At 32.0% G+C, this 15,439-nt stretch overlaps 2 protein-coding genes across 4 annotated transcripts; one reads left to right on the forward strand and one right to left on the reverse strand.

Moving 5' to 3' along the window:
- Nucleotides 1-2,708: 2,708 nt before the first annotated feature.
- LOC118058277 (oleosin Cor a 12) lies at nt 2,709-3,670 on the forward strand. Its single transcript, XM_035070996.1, has one exon. The coding sequence runs from the start codon at nt 2,972-2,974 to the stop codon at nt 3,425-3,427; it is 456 nt and encodes a 151-aa protein (XP_034926887.1). The 5' UTR covers nt 2,709-2,971; the 3' UTR covers nt 3,428-3,670.
- A 2,387-nt stretch (nt 3,671-6,057) lies between these two features.
- Nucleotides 6,058-9,633, reverse strand: LOC118058251 (protein ANTHESIS POMOTING FACTOR 1). Of its 3 annotated transcripts, none has more exons than XM_035070961.2 (10): nt 9,404-9,633; nt 9,176-9,276; nt 9,047-9,078; nt 8,768-8,834; nt 8,218-8,317; nt 7,974-8,090; nt 7,763-7,900; nt 7,508-7,589; nt 7,115-7,164; nt 6,058-6,429 (listed from the first exon to the last, which is right to left on the reverse strand). In XM_035070961.2, the coding sequence occupies exons 1-10, from the start codon at nt 9,473-9,475 to the stop codon at nt 6,244-6,246; spliced, it is 945 nt and encodes a 314-aa protein (XP_034926852.1). In that variant the 5' UTR covers nt 9,476-9,633; the 3' UTR covers nt 6,058-6,243. The 3 variants fall into 3 exon arrangements, with proteins under 3 accessions (XP_034926852.1, XP_034926851.1, XP_034926853.1); XM_035070960.2 differs by having other exon boundaries at nt 8,969-9,078; nt 9,404-9,629; XM_035070962.2 differs by having other exon boundaries at nt 6,291-6,429; nt 7,115-7,177; nt 8,969-9,078; nt 9,404-9,631.
- Between the last annotated feature and the right edge of the window lie 5,806 nt (nt 9,634-15,439).

Consider the following 15,439-nt stretch of genomic DNA (forward strand, 5'->3'; position numbering starts at 1 on the left):
GCATGTTTTGATTTTTGATCTTATTTAGCATTTTTGCAATACACACACACACAAACACACACACACACACATATATATTGCATGCATTTTAGAGTTTTCTAACAAGTTTATAAAACTCATTGAAGTTTGGCTCATATTAAAAAGGCCTATAGGGTTGATATTCTTAAAATCTTTTAAAAGCCTATATTGGTTTTCTAAAAATCCATTTAAAAAATGTTTTGTTATTAACATTTGATATTTAAGGTAAACAAACGAAATACGGATCATTTCCTTTGATATTAAGAGGAGTAGTGCATCCTCTTGATTTTTTAAACAATAAAATTTCTAGTTCAATATTCATTGGTAACAAAATCAGAAGTATTAAATTTTCAATCTAATAGTCATTAATAACAAAATTGAGAGTATTAAATTTTCAGTCTAATATTTACCGATAACAAATCAAAAGTAGTAAGAAGATTTTTAATTTAATATTTACAAATTATAACTGAGTATGAATTGGGAGTATTAAGTCTTCATTCAACAAATATTACGAGTGAAATCCCAGTGCTATAAAACAGGTGAGTCTCATCAAGACACCTTCTAAGGACCTTTCCTATAATTTAAGTTGGGTTTAATGAGCCCAACATAGACTCATAGGTCATTTATTGACATCACTTGATCGATAATTAGTCAGAAGTTATAACCAAGAGTGACTAACATTAGAATTGTTAATTCACTAAGTGTTATCTAAAAGGTAATAACCAGGAATGGAAAAAATAAACCAAATTTTAGAATGGCTAAGTTTAAACCAACAATTAGGTTTTAATTCATTACAATAAACTCATTATCATCTTGTAGATAAACCCTTGATAAACTAGACACAATAAATTATTAAGAATATAAGAAAAAATTAGCAATGTAACTTACCTCAAATAAGATGCTTTAGGGTGATAGTATCTTATCTCCAGCATAAATAATCACTTACCATAGATCTTTGTTAAATAGTTAGGATTTTAAAAGGCCATAATTCTATGTAACGACTTCTCTTTCTATTTTTACCCTATTTTCCAAACATAAAACAATTTTTTTTATTTTTATAGGCTCGCTATGATATTAGGTGCAACAATGTTTGTGAAAACAAGGATGTTCTTGTTTGGATACACTTACTTCTTATACACAAATATGCTTCTCCATTGCTTGTTTTACTATAAGGAGAGTTTTTTCTAGGAAGGCGTATAGTCATTTCCACATGGAATAATTATGAATCCCATTTATTAACGTCTTTGTAGCAACAAGTCCAATCAATCCTTCCACCTTAAGCATCTCCTTGTTAAATCTCTTCATTTTCACTTTATATTGAGTAATGAAAAAAAAGCTTAGTTAAGCTTTTTTTAATAGGTATACTAATGCTAAAACATGCAATGACCTTACTACTCAAGTAAAAAAAAAAAAAATCTAAAGATATAACCAAATTCTAAGACATGGTATCAAACTCATATAAATCCACAGAATATAGTGGAAAGAATTTTACACATAGCATTACTATCGTGAATTACCAACTCAAGGTTACTCCTAACATTTTGTACATACTCTCAAAGGTTAGTGAGCCCATCATAGTTATCCAGATTCATCTTCATGGTGTTAAAGTCCTCTAGAAAATATGTGTTTAATACATTTTAGTACAACAGGAAATCTCTTATCTAATGAGCAAGGCTTTTATTTTTCTTTTCTCATCGTGTTCTTTTCCTCTCAAGACTACTTGAGTGAGATCTTAAAAGAGAACGATGGTGGTGGTGATTCCTATGACTATGACCATAACTTGCCTTTTTTTTTTTTTACTTGTAGAGATCGTATTGAAGGACCTAGTTTGAGAGCGTTTGTCATGTTGATGTCTTTATAGCATAATAAAGGTGTAACAATATTCTTGTCTACTTTCTCTGCTGGAGTTTTTATGTTATTAGTCATGAAAATCTTTTTAGAAAATATAAATGAGAGAAAAACAAACTAATTTTTGTTTAATTATTTTGATAGATAACACCATTTATAAAGTTATTGAAACTTGAAAAATATATTAGGCTTTCCATGATGAATCTTGAGCTTGAGTGCCGGGCTTGATGTTTTCTTGCAAAAACAAGTCTCTTACACAAGTAGAGAGGAGTGAAGAGTAGGCGATAGCTCACCTGACGACGAGGGCTAGGGAGTTGACGAGAGGATGTGATGGCGAGAAGTTAGGCTCTTAAAATAACAAAGACCGTGCAAGCAACCCACTAGTGACCAATAAAAAAAAGGGCTGGTTATGCTTGTGGTTGGGTGAATATTCTTTCACGAAGATGTGGATCAATTAGAGACGTGTATATCAAAACTTGATAGGTTGTAATCAGTGAAGAGCCATCACAATTTTTTTCTTATAGTGTTTCCGATAAAATATAATTGTGTATGTATTCTTAACATAAATCAAAATATAAGATTCATGCCAAAAATAACCTAATAATTACAGTGTCAATTAATTTATCAATTCCAGTAGCTCGAGAAACTTTTGTGATCTCAATTGATACGACAATAAACCAGGGAAGGATTGTTCTCACGGTAACAACCACTGTTCATGAGGTGAGGCCAAAACTCCACGTGTTTCCATGCATAAAAGCACAACTCAACAATTTTTACTGAGCTGCAATGGCAACGTGGCAACAAAGATCCCCATCTTCACAAGCCACCTCATCGATCTTCTTTTGCGTTTGTCAATGTTTTCTTTTCTCTACATTTCTTTCTTTTTTGTTATTTTCCCGAACAGAGGCCCTGAAACTTGTTTCTCATGCAAAACCCTTACTCATCATCTTTCCCTTCAACGTGTCGCCATATTGCACTTCCCACTCCTCTTTAAGACACCACCACCCCATGTCTCTTCCTCACCTCTTGTCTCTGTTTATCTACATCCCATATCTTCGTTTTCTCCGCACAAACCAGCCTCCTCGAAGTCGCCTTACCTTCGCCAATGGCTGATCGTAAGCAGCCACACCAAGTGCAAGTGCAAGTGCATGGCTTGAGGGGTCAGCAACAGCAAGGGCCATCAGCCTCCAAAGTCCTAACTGTGCTCACAATGCTACCTGTAGGTGGTGGGCTTCTTGCACTTGCAGGTATAACCCTAGTAGGCACCCTGATCGGCCTGACTGTCACCACCCCTCTTTTTATTCTGTTCAGCCCCGTTCTAGTCCCGGCTGCCCTTCTTATTGGGTTTGCAGTGACCTCGTTTTCCGCTTCTGGGGCCTTAGGGCTGACAGGGTTCAGGTCGCTCTCCTGGGTTGCTAGCTACGTCCAGGAGGCTACCCGGACCATGCCGGAGAGCCTGGACCAGGCAAAGAGGCGCATGCAAGACATGGCAGGTTATGTGGGGCAGAGGACCAAGGAAGTGGGCCAGGAAATCCAGAGGAAGGCACATGAAGGGAAATGAAATCAAGTGAGGAATAGTGTTGGTTTCTAGGGTTCTATATCCGAGGGCTGGTTTTCCAGAGGTACTTTGTTGTATGTAGTTGTAAGAGATCTCGATTGCGAGTTAGAATTGAGTTTGGTTTATGAGCTCTACCCTTAGAAAGTGAGCATTTGGTGTTTTGTATTCTGGGTTCAATTGCTGAATTTTGAATGCCATCTTCTATGCGTTTTCTTTTGTAATCTCCAGAATTTCAGGTTTCTCACCACTTGCCAGAAAATCTCAATTCGATTGTTCATTTATAATAATAGTTCAGCCACTTGGACTCGTTTCAGTGGCTTGCCAAAAGGAAAAAGGAAGTATAAAAAAACAGGAAAAACTCGAATGATATCCAGAGACTTTGAATTATCTCTTGATCATCAACAATTATTTTATCATTTTTCTTGATTTTCATTTATCTTTCAACTTTAGAATACCCAAACTTCTGTCCCGTTCAATTCTGAGTACGAGAAGAAATTTGGATCTCTTTTTTTTTTAAAAGCATAGAAATCCATCTCTGCGGAACCTAGAAAATTGTTGAACAACTTGAATAGTCCTGAGTCAAAGCCAAAAGTGTCGGGGGATTAAATAGATTATCGAGCCAAAAATGCAATGATCCCTTTATCAATTGTTTATACTCTGCCTAGAAGATTACCTTCGAAGATTCGCCAACCATAGGCGATCAAAGGTTCTAAAAGTTTTCCCACAAACACTCTTGTTCTGCTTCCTTGAAGATAAATGCAAATGCACCGTGACATGGTTTGATGGCAAAAACAGGGTCTAAAACGACATGAATATAGGATGGAAGTGCTCTAGCAAAATTAACGCATAAAAATTCAAACAAAGAGAGATGCATATTTCAGGAAACGTTTAGTGTATATCCTTCAAGGCTACGGTGATTTGGTGTTTCACTGGCTCGTTGGTTTTAAAAAATGGTGATCTAGTGTTTTCCACTGACTCATTGGTTTTAACGGATTGTTCAGGGTGTCAGTGTCTTTTTTTTTTTTAGTTTTTAACACAATAAAAATAAACTTTTACTTCTGGAATCAACAAAATTAAGAGTTTTTAACTAAGAATTTTCCCGACTTCTCATAAACTTTTTAATAATGAAATTACTTCTGTCACATGATGAAAAAAAAAAAAAATTGGGCTGCTAGATAATATTTTGTGGAGGTATATATTTTATCTTATAAAAGACAAAAAAATAACCTTTTAAACATGGGATGTTTTTGTACTTTCACACCAATATTTTGTGTAATTATCAAGGTTATTAGAGATATTTTGATATTTTCATGTTGTCTTTTGAATTTTTAAGTCAAAAAAACTGCTTGCAAGAGCGTAATACGCTCCAACGAGTGGATAACATCCGTGTTATTGAGGTGGAGTGTGGCCAAATCCAGTCTTTTGGCTTCTTTTTGCATGTGTACTGTGTTCTTTTCCACATGGTTTGATGTGTGGTAGTCGGATGATTACTAGTGGTCGCTTGTTTTTTTCTTTCTTTTCTCTCTCCTGACAAGTCTAATACATCATTATCCTCTTCTTTTTCTTTTTTTTTTTTTTTTAATTCTGGTCCTCATATTTAATTTTTTATTTTGTTTTTATTCCTTTTATAGAATTTTTTTTTTTTTTTTTTTACAATTTAGTCTTTCAATTACAATATTTAATGTCTTGTTTTTCATTTTGATCTTTTTTTAATTTTTAGTTTTTCTTTCTTAACTCTTTTGTTGAAGTATTTTTGGATTTCAATTTAATCCTTTAATCAAAGTTTTTATAGTTTTATTTTTTTCAGTTTAAACCTTATTCTTTTGATTTGTTCTTTCATTTGTAAAAGCTATTTTTCAATTCAATTTAATTCTCCAATTGAAAATTTTTTATTTGCCCTCTTTATTTCACCTTTGTTTTTATTTGGATCCTTTTGTGTAGTAGATTTTTTTCCTATTTTCATCTATCAACATTTAATTTGTACAATATTATCATTCTGCATTAGTGTTTTTTTTTTAAAAAAAAAATTATAATTATCTTCAATTACTTTTCTATGGGTTTGTCATGGTCTCATGAGGTCACGGGCATTACATGCCTCTTTTAAATATAAGTTTTATTTAATTGTTTTGTGTGTGTTTGATTTTTTAAAATATTATTTTAATTCATCTATAATTTATTTTTTTGTTTTATACAAATAAACTATATTTTTTAAAATAAAAAATATTTATTTTTAAATAATATTACTAATATGTTCAACCTTGAATAATATTTTTTTTTTCAGCATATGTTTATTTAGTCAGTTTCATTTGTACTTATTTTTTAAGTCATGAGGTTTTTAGGGTATGAATTTATCTTTTATTGATTTAAATAAATAAGTTCACCATACACAATCAGATAAATATCTCATTTTGATAATTAAATATCTTGATTTACATTTATTTCTTAATTTTATCTTCTTCTTTTTTTTGTTATTATTAACTATTTTTTTTTAAAAATTTGTTTACATAAATTATGTAAAAATACATATCAAAGTTGCCCATATACCTGATATTTTTTTGAAAAAATAATTGAAAACCTTCGACAGGGCATTGGTTAAATAGGTAGTGTGTGCGTGTATAAAAGAAAACAAGAAATTTGAAATCACGAGATCCAAACATCAAACAAAAGTGTTACGATACAGAAACTCGGTCCGATTCAAGCACACACGAAAATTTTGGCCCAACAAAGGGTACATTAGGTTACCAGGATTTCCATTGCACATAACAAGCTAAGCACCTAGGATTCCTTGTAAGCATAAACAAAAAGGAGGTTACCAGGATTCATTGTTGAGGTACATGTTCAGATGGAGCTGCACCTTCAGTGTCCATGGGACGAGGATCGACAGTTGGTTTTGAGCTGTCAGGTATCCAAAACGTTAGAACAGTAGAGGCAGCAACGAACATGGCACGACGAGGAGCCCATTTCAAGCATGATGCAATGCCTATGTGACTGTTCCAGCATGACACCTGCAAAAGCACACCATTTTACATTGCCATCTCAACTCTCATTGATGAATAAAGCCTGTTCTTGTACAAACTAGTACCTCAACCCAAGAGATTAATTCAGTATGAGTACTAACAAATTCGTAATCATCAATTGATGATAGCTTAGTCAGACAGAAATTTTTCCAAGAGGAAATTCAAAATTCGTAATTTTTAAACATAATAAATAAGGAAAAGTTGAATATCTATGAAGGTTGTTTTCATGGCCACTACTTACAATAGTGCTTTTACAAATGCGCAAGTAGACGATGTTAAGAATATTCAATTTGCCACACGGGTGCCAATCCAACTAGCGGATGACTCCCCTTGGGTGCAAATGGGAATCTACACTAACTGGGCAGGAGGCACGTATACTCTGCTTCCACATTGACATATTGCAGAATTCTGAACGATCACTGGGCCTAATATACATACAGAAAGAGAATGTAACTAAGGAACTATAGTGATGTCCGGAGAGAATTCACCCGCCAAATACGAGGTAAAGTGGTAAAAAACAAAGACTTTTACATCCTTGCACTATATGACGTCTTTCTAACGAGAGTCAAAGGGGTGTATAGCCTAGCTACATTGAATTCCATTTTTTTTTCTGCCATGATTGCACTGTGCAATTAAAAAACCCAATCAGACAAAATATTGAGATGAACCATACCTCATTTTGCATGTTGATGTTCCAGGCATGCAAGGTTCCATCTCCTGAGCCTGTACAGAAAAACTGTTAGCACCATTTCAGTACTCCAAATAGAGAACATCAAAAGACTAAGTTGAAATTTGCGTCTCACTATTTAGATGATAGCTCAAAACCATCATGAGTTGTATTGTTGTTCATTAAAAAGAAACCCACAGCAGGTGACATTAGCATAAATGCTTAACATGTGATTATTAGTGGTAGCTGTTAAACTTTGAACAACTAACATTAGTTTCAAAACTCAAATTGATGGCATTGACATTCAACCTCATATATCATATTAATTCTCTTTGGGTAAAATGGGAATGGATATGATTTTTAACATTTTATGAGGAGAACTGAACCAAAATCAGATACCTGATACCACATATTGGCCATCTGGGGTAAAAGTAGCCTCTATAGTTGTACTGGGAGATGGTTCCAAACTGAAGCCACATCGCTGCAAGAGGAAAAGTTTAGATTGATCACTTAACCCATACATTATACATAAACAGAACAATGAACAAGCTTATTTAGAATCAAATCAACAGGACATTGAGCCGGCTTTAAGGAGATAACGAATCAGGTACTTTAAAAGACCCTAAACAGAAGTATTCATCCCAGGAAGCTAACCTTATCTCCACCATATGCATCAAGAACATAGATGTTGTTACTTGTGGTAGTCAATAGCATTGATTTACCATCATTGCTGAATTTAATATCACAAACCTCAGCTGTATCTCCACCAACTAAAAAGGTGTCAAAGGGACCCTACAATTAGAGATAAAGGTCAAACTCAACAGAATAACAAAGCAAAGTCAAGTCGTTGCTTTGTATCACAAACCTTGTCATAGGATCGTGAATCAAACAGTTTAATAGCACCCCCTTCCATTGCCACGGCAAAGACAAGACCTTGCTGGTCGTATGCAACTGTGGGTCTACCGCGTAAATGCAAAATTCCCTGAAAACTATAACAGTGAGCATAAATCACAAACATGTAGCATAAATACAAGCTGTTTGGAATAAGATAGTAGATTGGTCATCACAACTGCCTCACATCAAAAGTTAATGATAAACTAGAAGCAAACCTGGCAGGCATTTACACGAAGATCCCATATTCTAATGCTGTGGTCAAGAGAGCTGGACATGAAGCTATCATTAATTGGAGACATGCAGAGCGAAACAACCCTACAACATGATATATATATTGAAAATTTTCATGTTAGCTTCATGAGATGGAAGACACATTTGAGATTGGGAAAAATAAAAAAGTGACAAGAATCTAAACTACCCTAAATAAGCCACAACAATGTGTGAATGTGACACAATGAGATGTAAACAGATGAGGGAAGCACCCATTTTCTGTTTTTACAACATATACATGTTATCATCAGGTGGAATGGTAAAAGCAAAGCACTTCTGCCATCAAGGATTCGGCTCATGGTAAATGACTTGAATCTGAGATGTAGTGCCCATATTCAAATACCCCACCCGCAACCACCGAAAACAAATAAAAACATGAAAGCAATGTTGCCAAAAGATACATGATATTGACTTTGACTGCAATAAAACAAAACAAAATACAGAGTAATTTTTGCAAGAAACCACAATTTGTGCTGATTACTAAAGAAGCTATACTTGTCTTTATGGCCTTTGAAGTAGCGAAGACATCGATTATCATACAATGATAGATAACGTAATGATTCTGCAAAATAAATAAATAAATAAATATCCTAACACCCCCTCAATCATGACAACATATAAATAAATAAATATAATATATATATATATATATATATATATATATAACAAGAAAAGAAAATGTAGACCAGAGCAGACCTCCGGTAGAATCTAAATGGTATACTGAGGAACAAATAACGGAGCTAGGGTGGTGCGTGAAACATATTCGATCTGTACCGTGTTTCTTGTGATATGTAGTCTTCAGCAATCTGAAATATTCAATTAAAAAAAAAAAACTTATAATAATAATATCCCATACTAAAATTAAATTTATTATTTATTTAAAAAAAAAAAAAACTGACTTACTTGGCACTTGCAATGTCGTAAAGACGAACCGAATCATCCTCGCTAGCTGTAACTAACAGATCGTCTTTTCGATGAAAATCAACTGAATTAATCTTCCCTCCCTGTATAAATTGCAAAAAATTAATTATTAATTGCTTCTGTTTGAAAATTAAAACTCTATCTGGTGGAACGTGATTCGTGTGAGATGAAATAAGGAAATGGAGGAAGGAGGAATATTGTGAAGCTTACAAAGTCGGAGAAAACAGCTCCGATAGACATACTGCGCACCGTATCATCATCGAGCTCTGTAAGCGATATCATAGCCACTGATATTGTTGGAGTCTGTCTATCTGGTTTCGAAGGAGTTTGGACAAGGAAGAACGATTGATATTTTCTACGAAAAAAAAAAAAAAAAAAAAAACAATATACTGCTGCTGCTCCTCATCCTCCAATCATAGTAGTGAAACCGGCCCGGTACCGCGACCTGTAGTCTTCATTGGCTTTTAAACAGACAAAACTCGGGTTTATAATTAGTCTAGTTAAATTTAAATTTAAATGACTCGTGGAGTTAACTCAAAATTCAGGTGAGACCCATCCTTATTTTTTTACATTTTATTTTAATAAATTAAAAATATATAAAATTAATTTATAAATATTTATCCTATATTTATATAGAATGTTTCATAAATTTTAATATATGGTAGCTACATATATCTTATTTCTACTATAAATATTTCTTAACTATTTTATTTATGAAATATTTATATATAATTTGTTTTTATATAAAATATTTCTTAAATTTTTCATTTGAAAATATTAATTATTTTTTTTAAATTACCCGGATTAACCTATATAACTTGAGACTCAATCCTTTAGCTAGATCAATCTCATATTAATTAACCTTTTTGTCTTGACTTACTTTTTTCTTAATTTTTTTTTATTTAACACTTGTTTTCATTTCTTCTTATCCCCATCTATTCTTCAATTGTTTTTACTATATTTCTTAATATTTATCACATAACTTATTTATAATTTATAATAAATATTTTTAATTTTATTTTTCTAACTGCATTGAAATAAGAATTAAATTATCTTTTATTACATTTTATAATTAACAATTAACATGTGTATTGTGTATTATATGAACTCTTAAGAAAATAATAATTACAACAAGATTCAAAGCAAATTTTCTTATAAATATAAATACAAATTAAAATAAAATTTTTATCATTAACAAAACCTAAAAAAAAGTGTTTCGATGTAATGTTTTGTACTTTGGTTATTAATTTTTTTTTTCTTTTTAATTTTTTTCATTTTATATTGCGTTGAGTAATTATTAGGCTTAATAATTTATTCGGTATAATTTTTTTTGGGGTTTGGTGGTTAAAAAAAAAATACATTTTAACATTGATTTGGTTATTGATTTTGCGAGGCAAAATTTAATTTAATTGTCATAAAAAAATTAAAAGTGAGAGGAGTGAAATAGAAAGTGGGGAGGCTAAAAGTGAAAGTGGGGTGAAATGGAAACCTTTTATTTAAGAAGAAATTTTTTCTTTTTTTTTGGTCCATTATCTCTTTCTTTCTTTCCTTTTTTTTTTTTGAATTTTATCCTTTAACATTGTATTGATTGGTGATTTGGCTTGATGATTTGTTTATATTTCTTACTTTCGAGAGATCTCAACCTAAGAAAATATTTTGACATTGGGCTGGTTTTGGATTTTACAAAAAAATAATTTGGTTTTGTTGTTTGTGAACAATTAAAAAAAATAAGAGGACCAAAATTAAAGTTAGTAAAATGGCAATTTTTTTTTAAGAAAAAAAAAAACCAATTGGTTTCAAGGCCTTTAAGGTTTAAAATCTTTTCCAAGTTTTTTTTTATATATCCTTTCACTTTAAGAAATTATATGTTTTAGTCTAATACTTTATTTTATTTATGTTTCGATTCCAAGGTTTGAGACACAAGAGAAAAAATCAAGCTTGAAAAAAATTCCTAATTTGATTTCGTGTTTTTTGATTTGTTTTTTTTTTTTAGGTTATTGGATAACTTGATTTATTTTGAAAGGTTATACGAGGTATTTTTAGATGAAAATGAGTTTAAAATAGATTTTTAGATAAAATTAACACCTCTAATTTTCTAACCATCTCTGTGGTGACTGAATTTTTGGAGATAGAAAAAAAAACAAAGTACTTGAACCAAGTCAGGTCTATGACCCGGAGGCAAACATCAGGTTTCAAGTTAGGTATATATATTGCTTTACCCTACTCGAAACCCTACCAAACCCGACTTGAAAATCATGAATGCTCTTAAAGTATGACAAATTTATATAATGTGAATCATGTGGATATAAAAATCTAGAAACCTATAGTCAAGTAAGACACTTCCCAAAAAAACTAAGATCAAGTTTGAAATTAAATTTGCCATAACAATAACCTATATTAAGGCACCAAGACTATAAAGTAATTGAACCCCCTCTCAACACCTATAAAGAGATGTGAACGAGAAGTATAGAGGATAGCATGGTGCATGATTAATATTTTGATAAGCCAGAGTAATTTAATGAAGAACAAAAATAAAAAAAGTATGAGCAAAATCTCACACACAATAATAACTGCTTAAATCAAAGTCTATTAAAAAAAAAATCTAAATACAAGTTAAATAACCATATTTATAAATAAAAAGTCCTAAACAATGCTGAAAAAGCAATAAAATCTTTTTTAATAAAATAGAAAAAAAAAATCTAAATCAATTAGAAAACTAAAGTAGTTCTCGTAGCTTCTGGACCTCTAAAAATATCTAGTAAAATTACAACTTAGTCTAACAGTTTGATCAAATATTATGCTTGTTAGAGTAAAATTATGCATTAAAAAAAAAAATAAACTTAAAACTGCTTCTGATACTGAAACTAATTAGCCCATCATTGCAAAATAATTAGGCCAAGTTGTAAATGAACATAACCCCTCTTGCACATAAATTAGATCAACCCATGTTGTAAATGGATCAAGCCCCTCTTACACATAAATTAAATTAACTAAGATCTGACCATCAATAGAAGTTATAGCTTTCTTGAAACTCATATTGGCCTGAATAAGCCTATTGAATACATCTTTGAGTTTCTTTGCCCTTTATCTTGTAAATGGCCAAACTAGAACTTCTAGTCAATCATGTGGTATAGTTTGGATTGTATCATCCCATCTCTTATCAAAAGAATTCAACCTTAAATTATCACCTACATCAAACAAGGATAAAAAAAAAAAAAAAACATTAAAAGCAACACTGACACTATACTCACCTAGTAAATCTATTTTATAAGCATTATCATTGATTGTTTCAAGGATTTTGAATGGTCTTCATCTCCTCCTAGCATCAACTTAAATCTTTTTTGTTTAAGAAATCTCTCTTTTTGTTTATGCACTTAAACACAATCACCTAGTTCAAAAATAATCATATTTCACCCTTTATTAGCTTTGAATACATATTGTTCATTCTTTTTTTCTTTTTTTTGTATTTTCCACCTCACATTCTCATGGAAAGCATTTATTGCTTGAGGTTTTTTTTTTTATTAACATCAAAACTAACCCTTTCATTAATAGATAAAGGAAACAAAGCCAAAGAAGTTAAAGGATTAAGTCATAAACAATTTATAAGGGTGAATAAATAGTAATCGAATGCACACTTCTAGTATATGCAAATTCAATAAATAGCACGCAATCTTTCCAATTCTTCAAATTGTTTTGAATAATAATTCTTAATAATATAGTTAAAAGTAGGCCAGAGTACTGAAATCTTTAACAAATCTACTAGCCAAACCATGAAAACCTCTCACATTTGTTATTGACTTAGATGTAGGCTATTTTTGGATAGCCCTAACCTTTTCTCCTTCCATCTCAATATCTTTCGTACTAACAACATATCCAATAACTACAATATTTTCCATGCAACAATCACACCTTTTCAGATTAGTATAAAATCATTCTTTTTATAAAACAATCAATTCATTTTGCAAAATATGGTTCATTAATCTCATGAAAGTACTAGGTGCATTATTAAGTCTAAGAGGTATAAATAACCACATATAAAACCATATTTAGTTTTAAATACAGTTTTCCATTCATTTTCCTCATTCATTCTTATTGATGATATCCTCTTTTCAAATCAATCTTAGAAAATATAGAAGACTTATGCAATTCATCTAACATCTCATCAGGTCTAGCAATTGGGTGTCTACACTTTACCGTAATATTATTGATAGCATGATAATCACACATCCTCCAAGTCCTATTAATTTTTAGTACCTATAACACTACAATTGCACATGGACTCATGATTTCTCTTATGTACCCTTTTATCATCAATTCTTTCGCATGCCTTTACAGTTCATTTATCCATAGTTTTAAGACCCGACCCGATCCAAGGCCCGGGTTCCGGGTTTTGACTAGGTCATTGGATCTTAACCAAGGGTCGGCTAGGTCAAATTTTTAAAAAAAATCAAAATGACATTATTTTAGTAAAAAAAATAAAATAAAATAAAAGTCAACGGGTTTATGGCCGAGTCTTAATCGGGTCTTGCCAGGTCAATCGGGTCGCCGGGTCACACCGGGTTTTTCCTCCCTTCATTTTTTCTTCAACCCGTCTCGATTCCGGCCCCAGGTCAACCGAGTCTCGGGTCGACCCGCCGGGCAGGGTCGGGTTTCAAAACTATGCATTTATCTCATCGAGATTACTTCTATAGGCTAACTGATTAGATAAAGATGTTTCAGGTATAAGATTAATTTGATACTCAATTCCCATAATAAATGGCAACACACTAGGAATCTCATTAGGAAAGATGTCCTTACAATCTTGTAATAAAAAAACACAACATTAAAAAGACAATAATTAATATCAAAGAATCATCACAACCCAACAGCTTAAGCTATTAAGTGAGGTCCCAAGAAATGATTTATATTATTCTTTAACACACCCTTAAGTGAAAGCCCTTTGGGCTTGAAACTTGCACAGGCCCACATTACCTTGTGCTTAGTTTTTATCAAATAAATAGGGATAGTGAGATTCAAATTCGTAACTATTTAGTCATCAAGGCTCTGATACCATGTAAATGAACTATCTCAACCCAAAAGCTTAAGCTATTAGGTGAGGTCCTAAGAAATGATTTGTATTATTCTCTAACAATTAAGGTCATTAAAATTAAAATATGCCTCCAAATACACATGTAAAATCGTAGGTATGTCAAAAAAATAAGCATTCTTAATCTCACTTCTCTGTGTATAAAAATTAACATGTTTTTTTTTAAAAAACTCTCTTCTTTTCTCACCCTTCATTTCTTCTTTATTTTCTCAGCTGAATCTCACTAATTCTTATTTTGGACAAATCTAATCTTCTTTTTCTCTTGACTCACTTTGTTTTCACTATTCATCACATCCTTATATGGTTGATCTTTTTCTTTGATTTTGCTTTCTCCTGTCAATTCTTAATGATATTCATACACTTGTTTAGGGGATAATAGTACAAGTGTGAATGTTTTCCCATCTTTTCAAAAGAATATCTATTCTTAAATCTATCATGCTTAGCTTTTCTATCAAATTGTCAAGGTCTCCTTAACAATAAATAAGTAGCATGTATAGGCACAACATCACACAACACCTCACCCTTATATTTTCTATCAAATTGCTTAATAACTCTTACTTCTTCACAATCATTCAAGCATTGAAGTCTATTACGCTTTTCATATTTAATAGTGTACAAATTTAATTTTTAAACAAGTGTAGTGACAACAACATTAGCACAACTCCTACTATCCATAATCATATTACATACCTTATTATTTATGTGGCATCTAGCATTGAATATGTGCTCCCTTTGTTGTTGTACATCATTGTCCTTAATTTGAACATTATGTATTATTCTAATCACTAAAGCCTCTCTATCAACTAAATACTTAGCATTACTGACAAGACTAAAACATATCAAAATAGACATGATCAAACAAAAGACAATAATAGGGGCAGGCTCCATCTTCCCATTTTGAAAGCTCTTAAGGATAAAAAACTACGATAGAACTTCATCCTCAATGAAAACCCTTTTAAATTAGAGTTGTTCAAGAATTTATGTTGCCCTTTTCACACCCTGTTCTTACCATTGGTGCTTCTAAATTTCCTTGGCATTCTGCCTCTAGTGCATTTATTGACCCTCTACCCAAAGCATGATTGGGTAAAGGGTTTATACTCATGTTTAGAGTTTCTTCCAACATTATTCACCCAACTTTAATCAACTACATGAGCCTCTTC

Source organism: Populus alba, chromosome 17 (assembly GCF_005239225.2).
Source record: "Populus alba chromosome 17, ASM523922v2, whole genome shotgun sequence".
Classification (NCBI taxonomy): domain Eukaryota; kingdom Viridiplantae; phylum Streptophyta; class Magnoliopsida; order Malpighiales; family Salicaceae; genus Populus; species Populus alba.

Bases quoted from the DNA above. Each gene is read 5' to 3' on its own strand.
- LOC118058277 (XM_035070996.1), top strand. From the start codon at position 2,972: ATGGCTGATCGTAAGCAGCCACACCAAGTGCAAGTGCAAGTGCATGGC.
- LOC118058251 (XM_035070960.2), bottom strand. From the start codon at position 9,475: ATGATATCGCTTACAGAGCTCGATGATGATACGGTGCGCAGTATGTCT. The intron at 8,835-8,968 runs GTCTGCTCTGGT...TTTATTTTGCAG, and splicing joins CCATTTAGATTCTACCGGAG to AATCATTACGTTATCTATCA. The intron at 7,901-7,973 runs GTTTGTGATACA...CTCTAATTGTAG, and splicing joins ATTCACGATCCTATGACAAG to GGTCCCTTTGACACCTTTTT.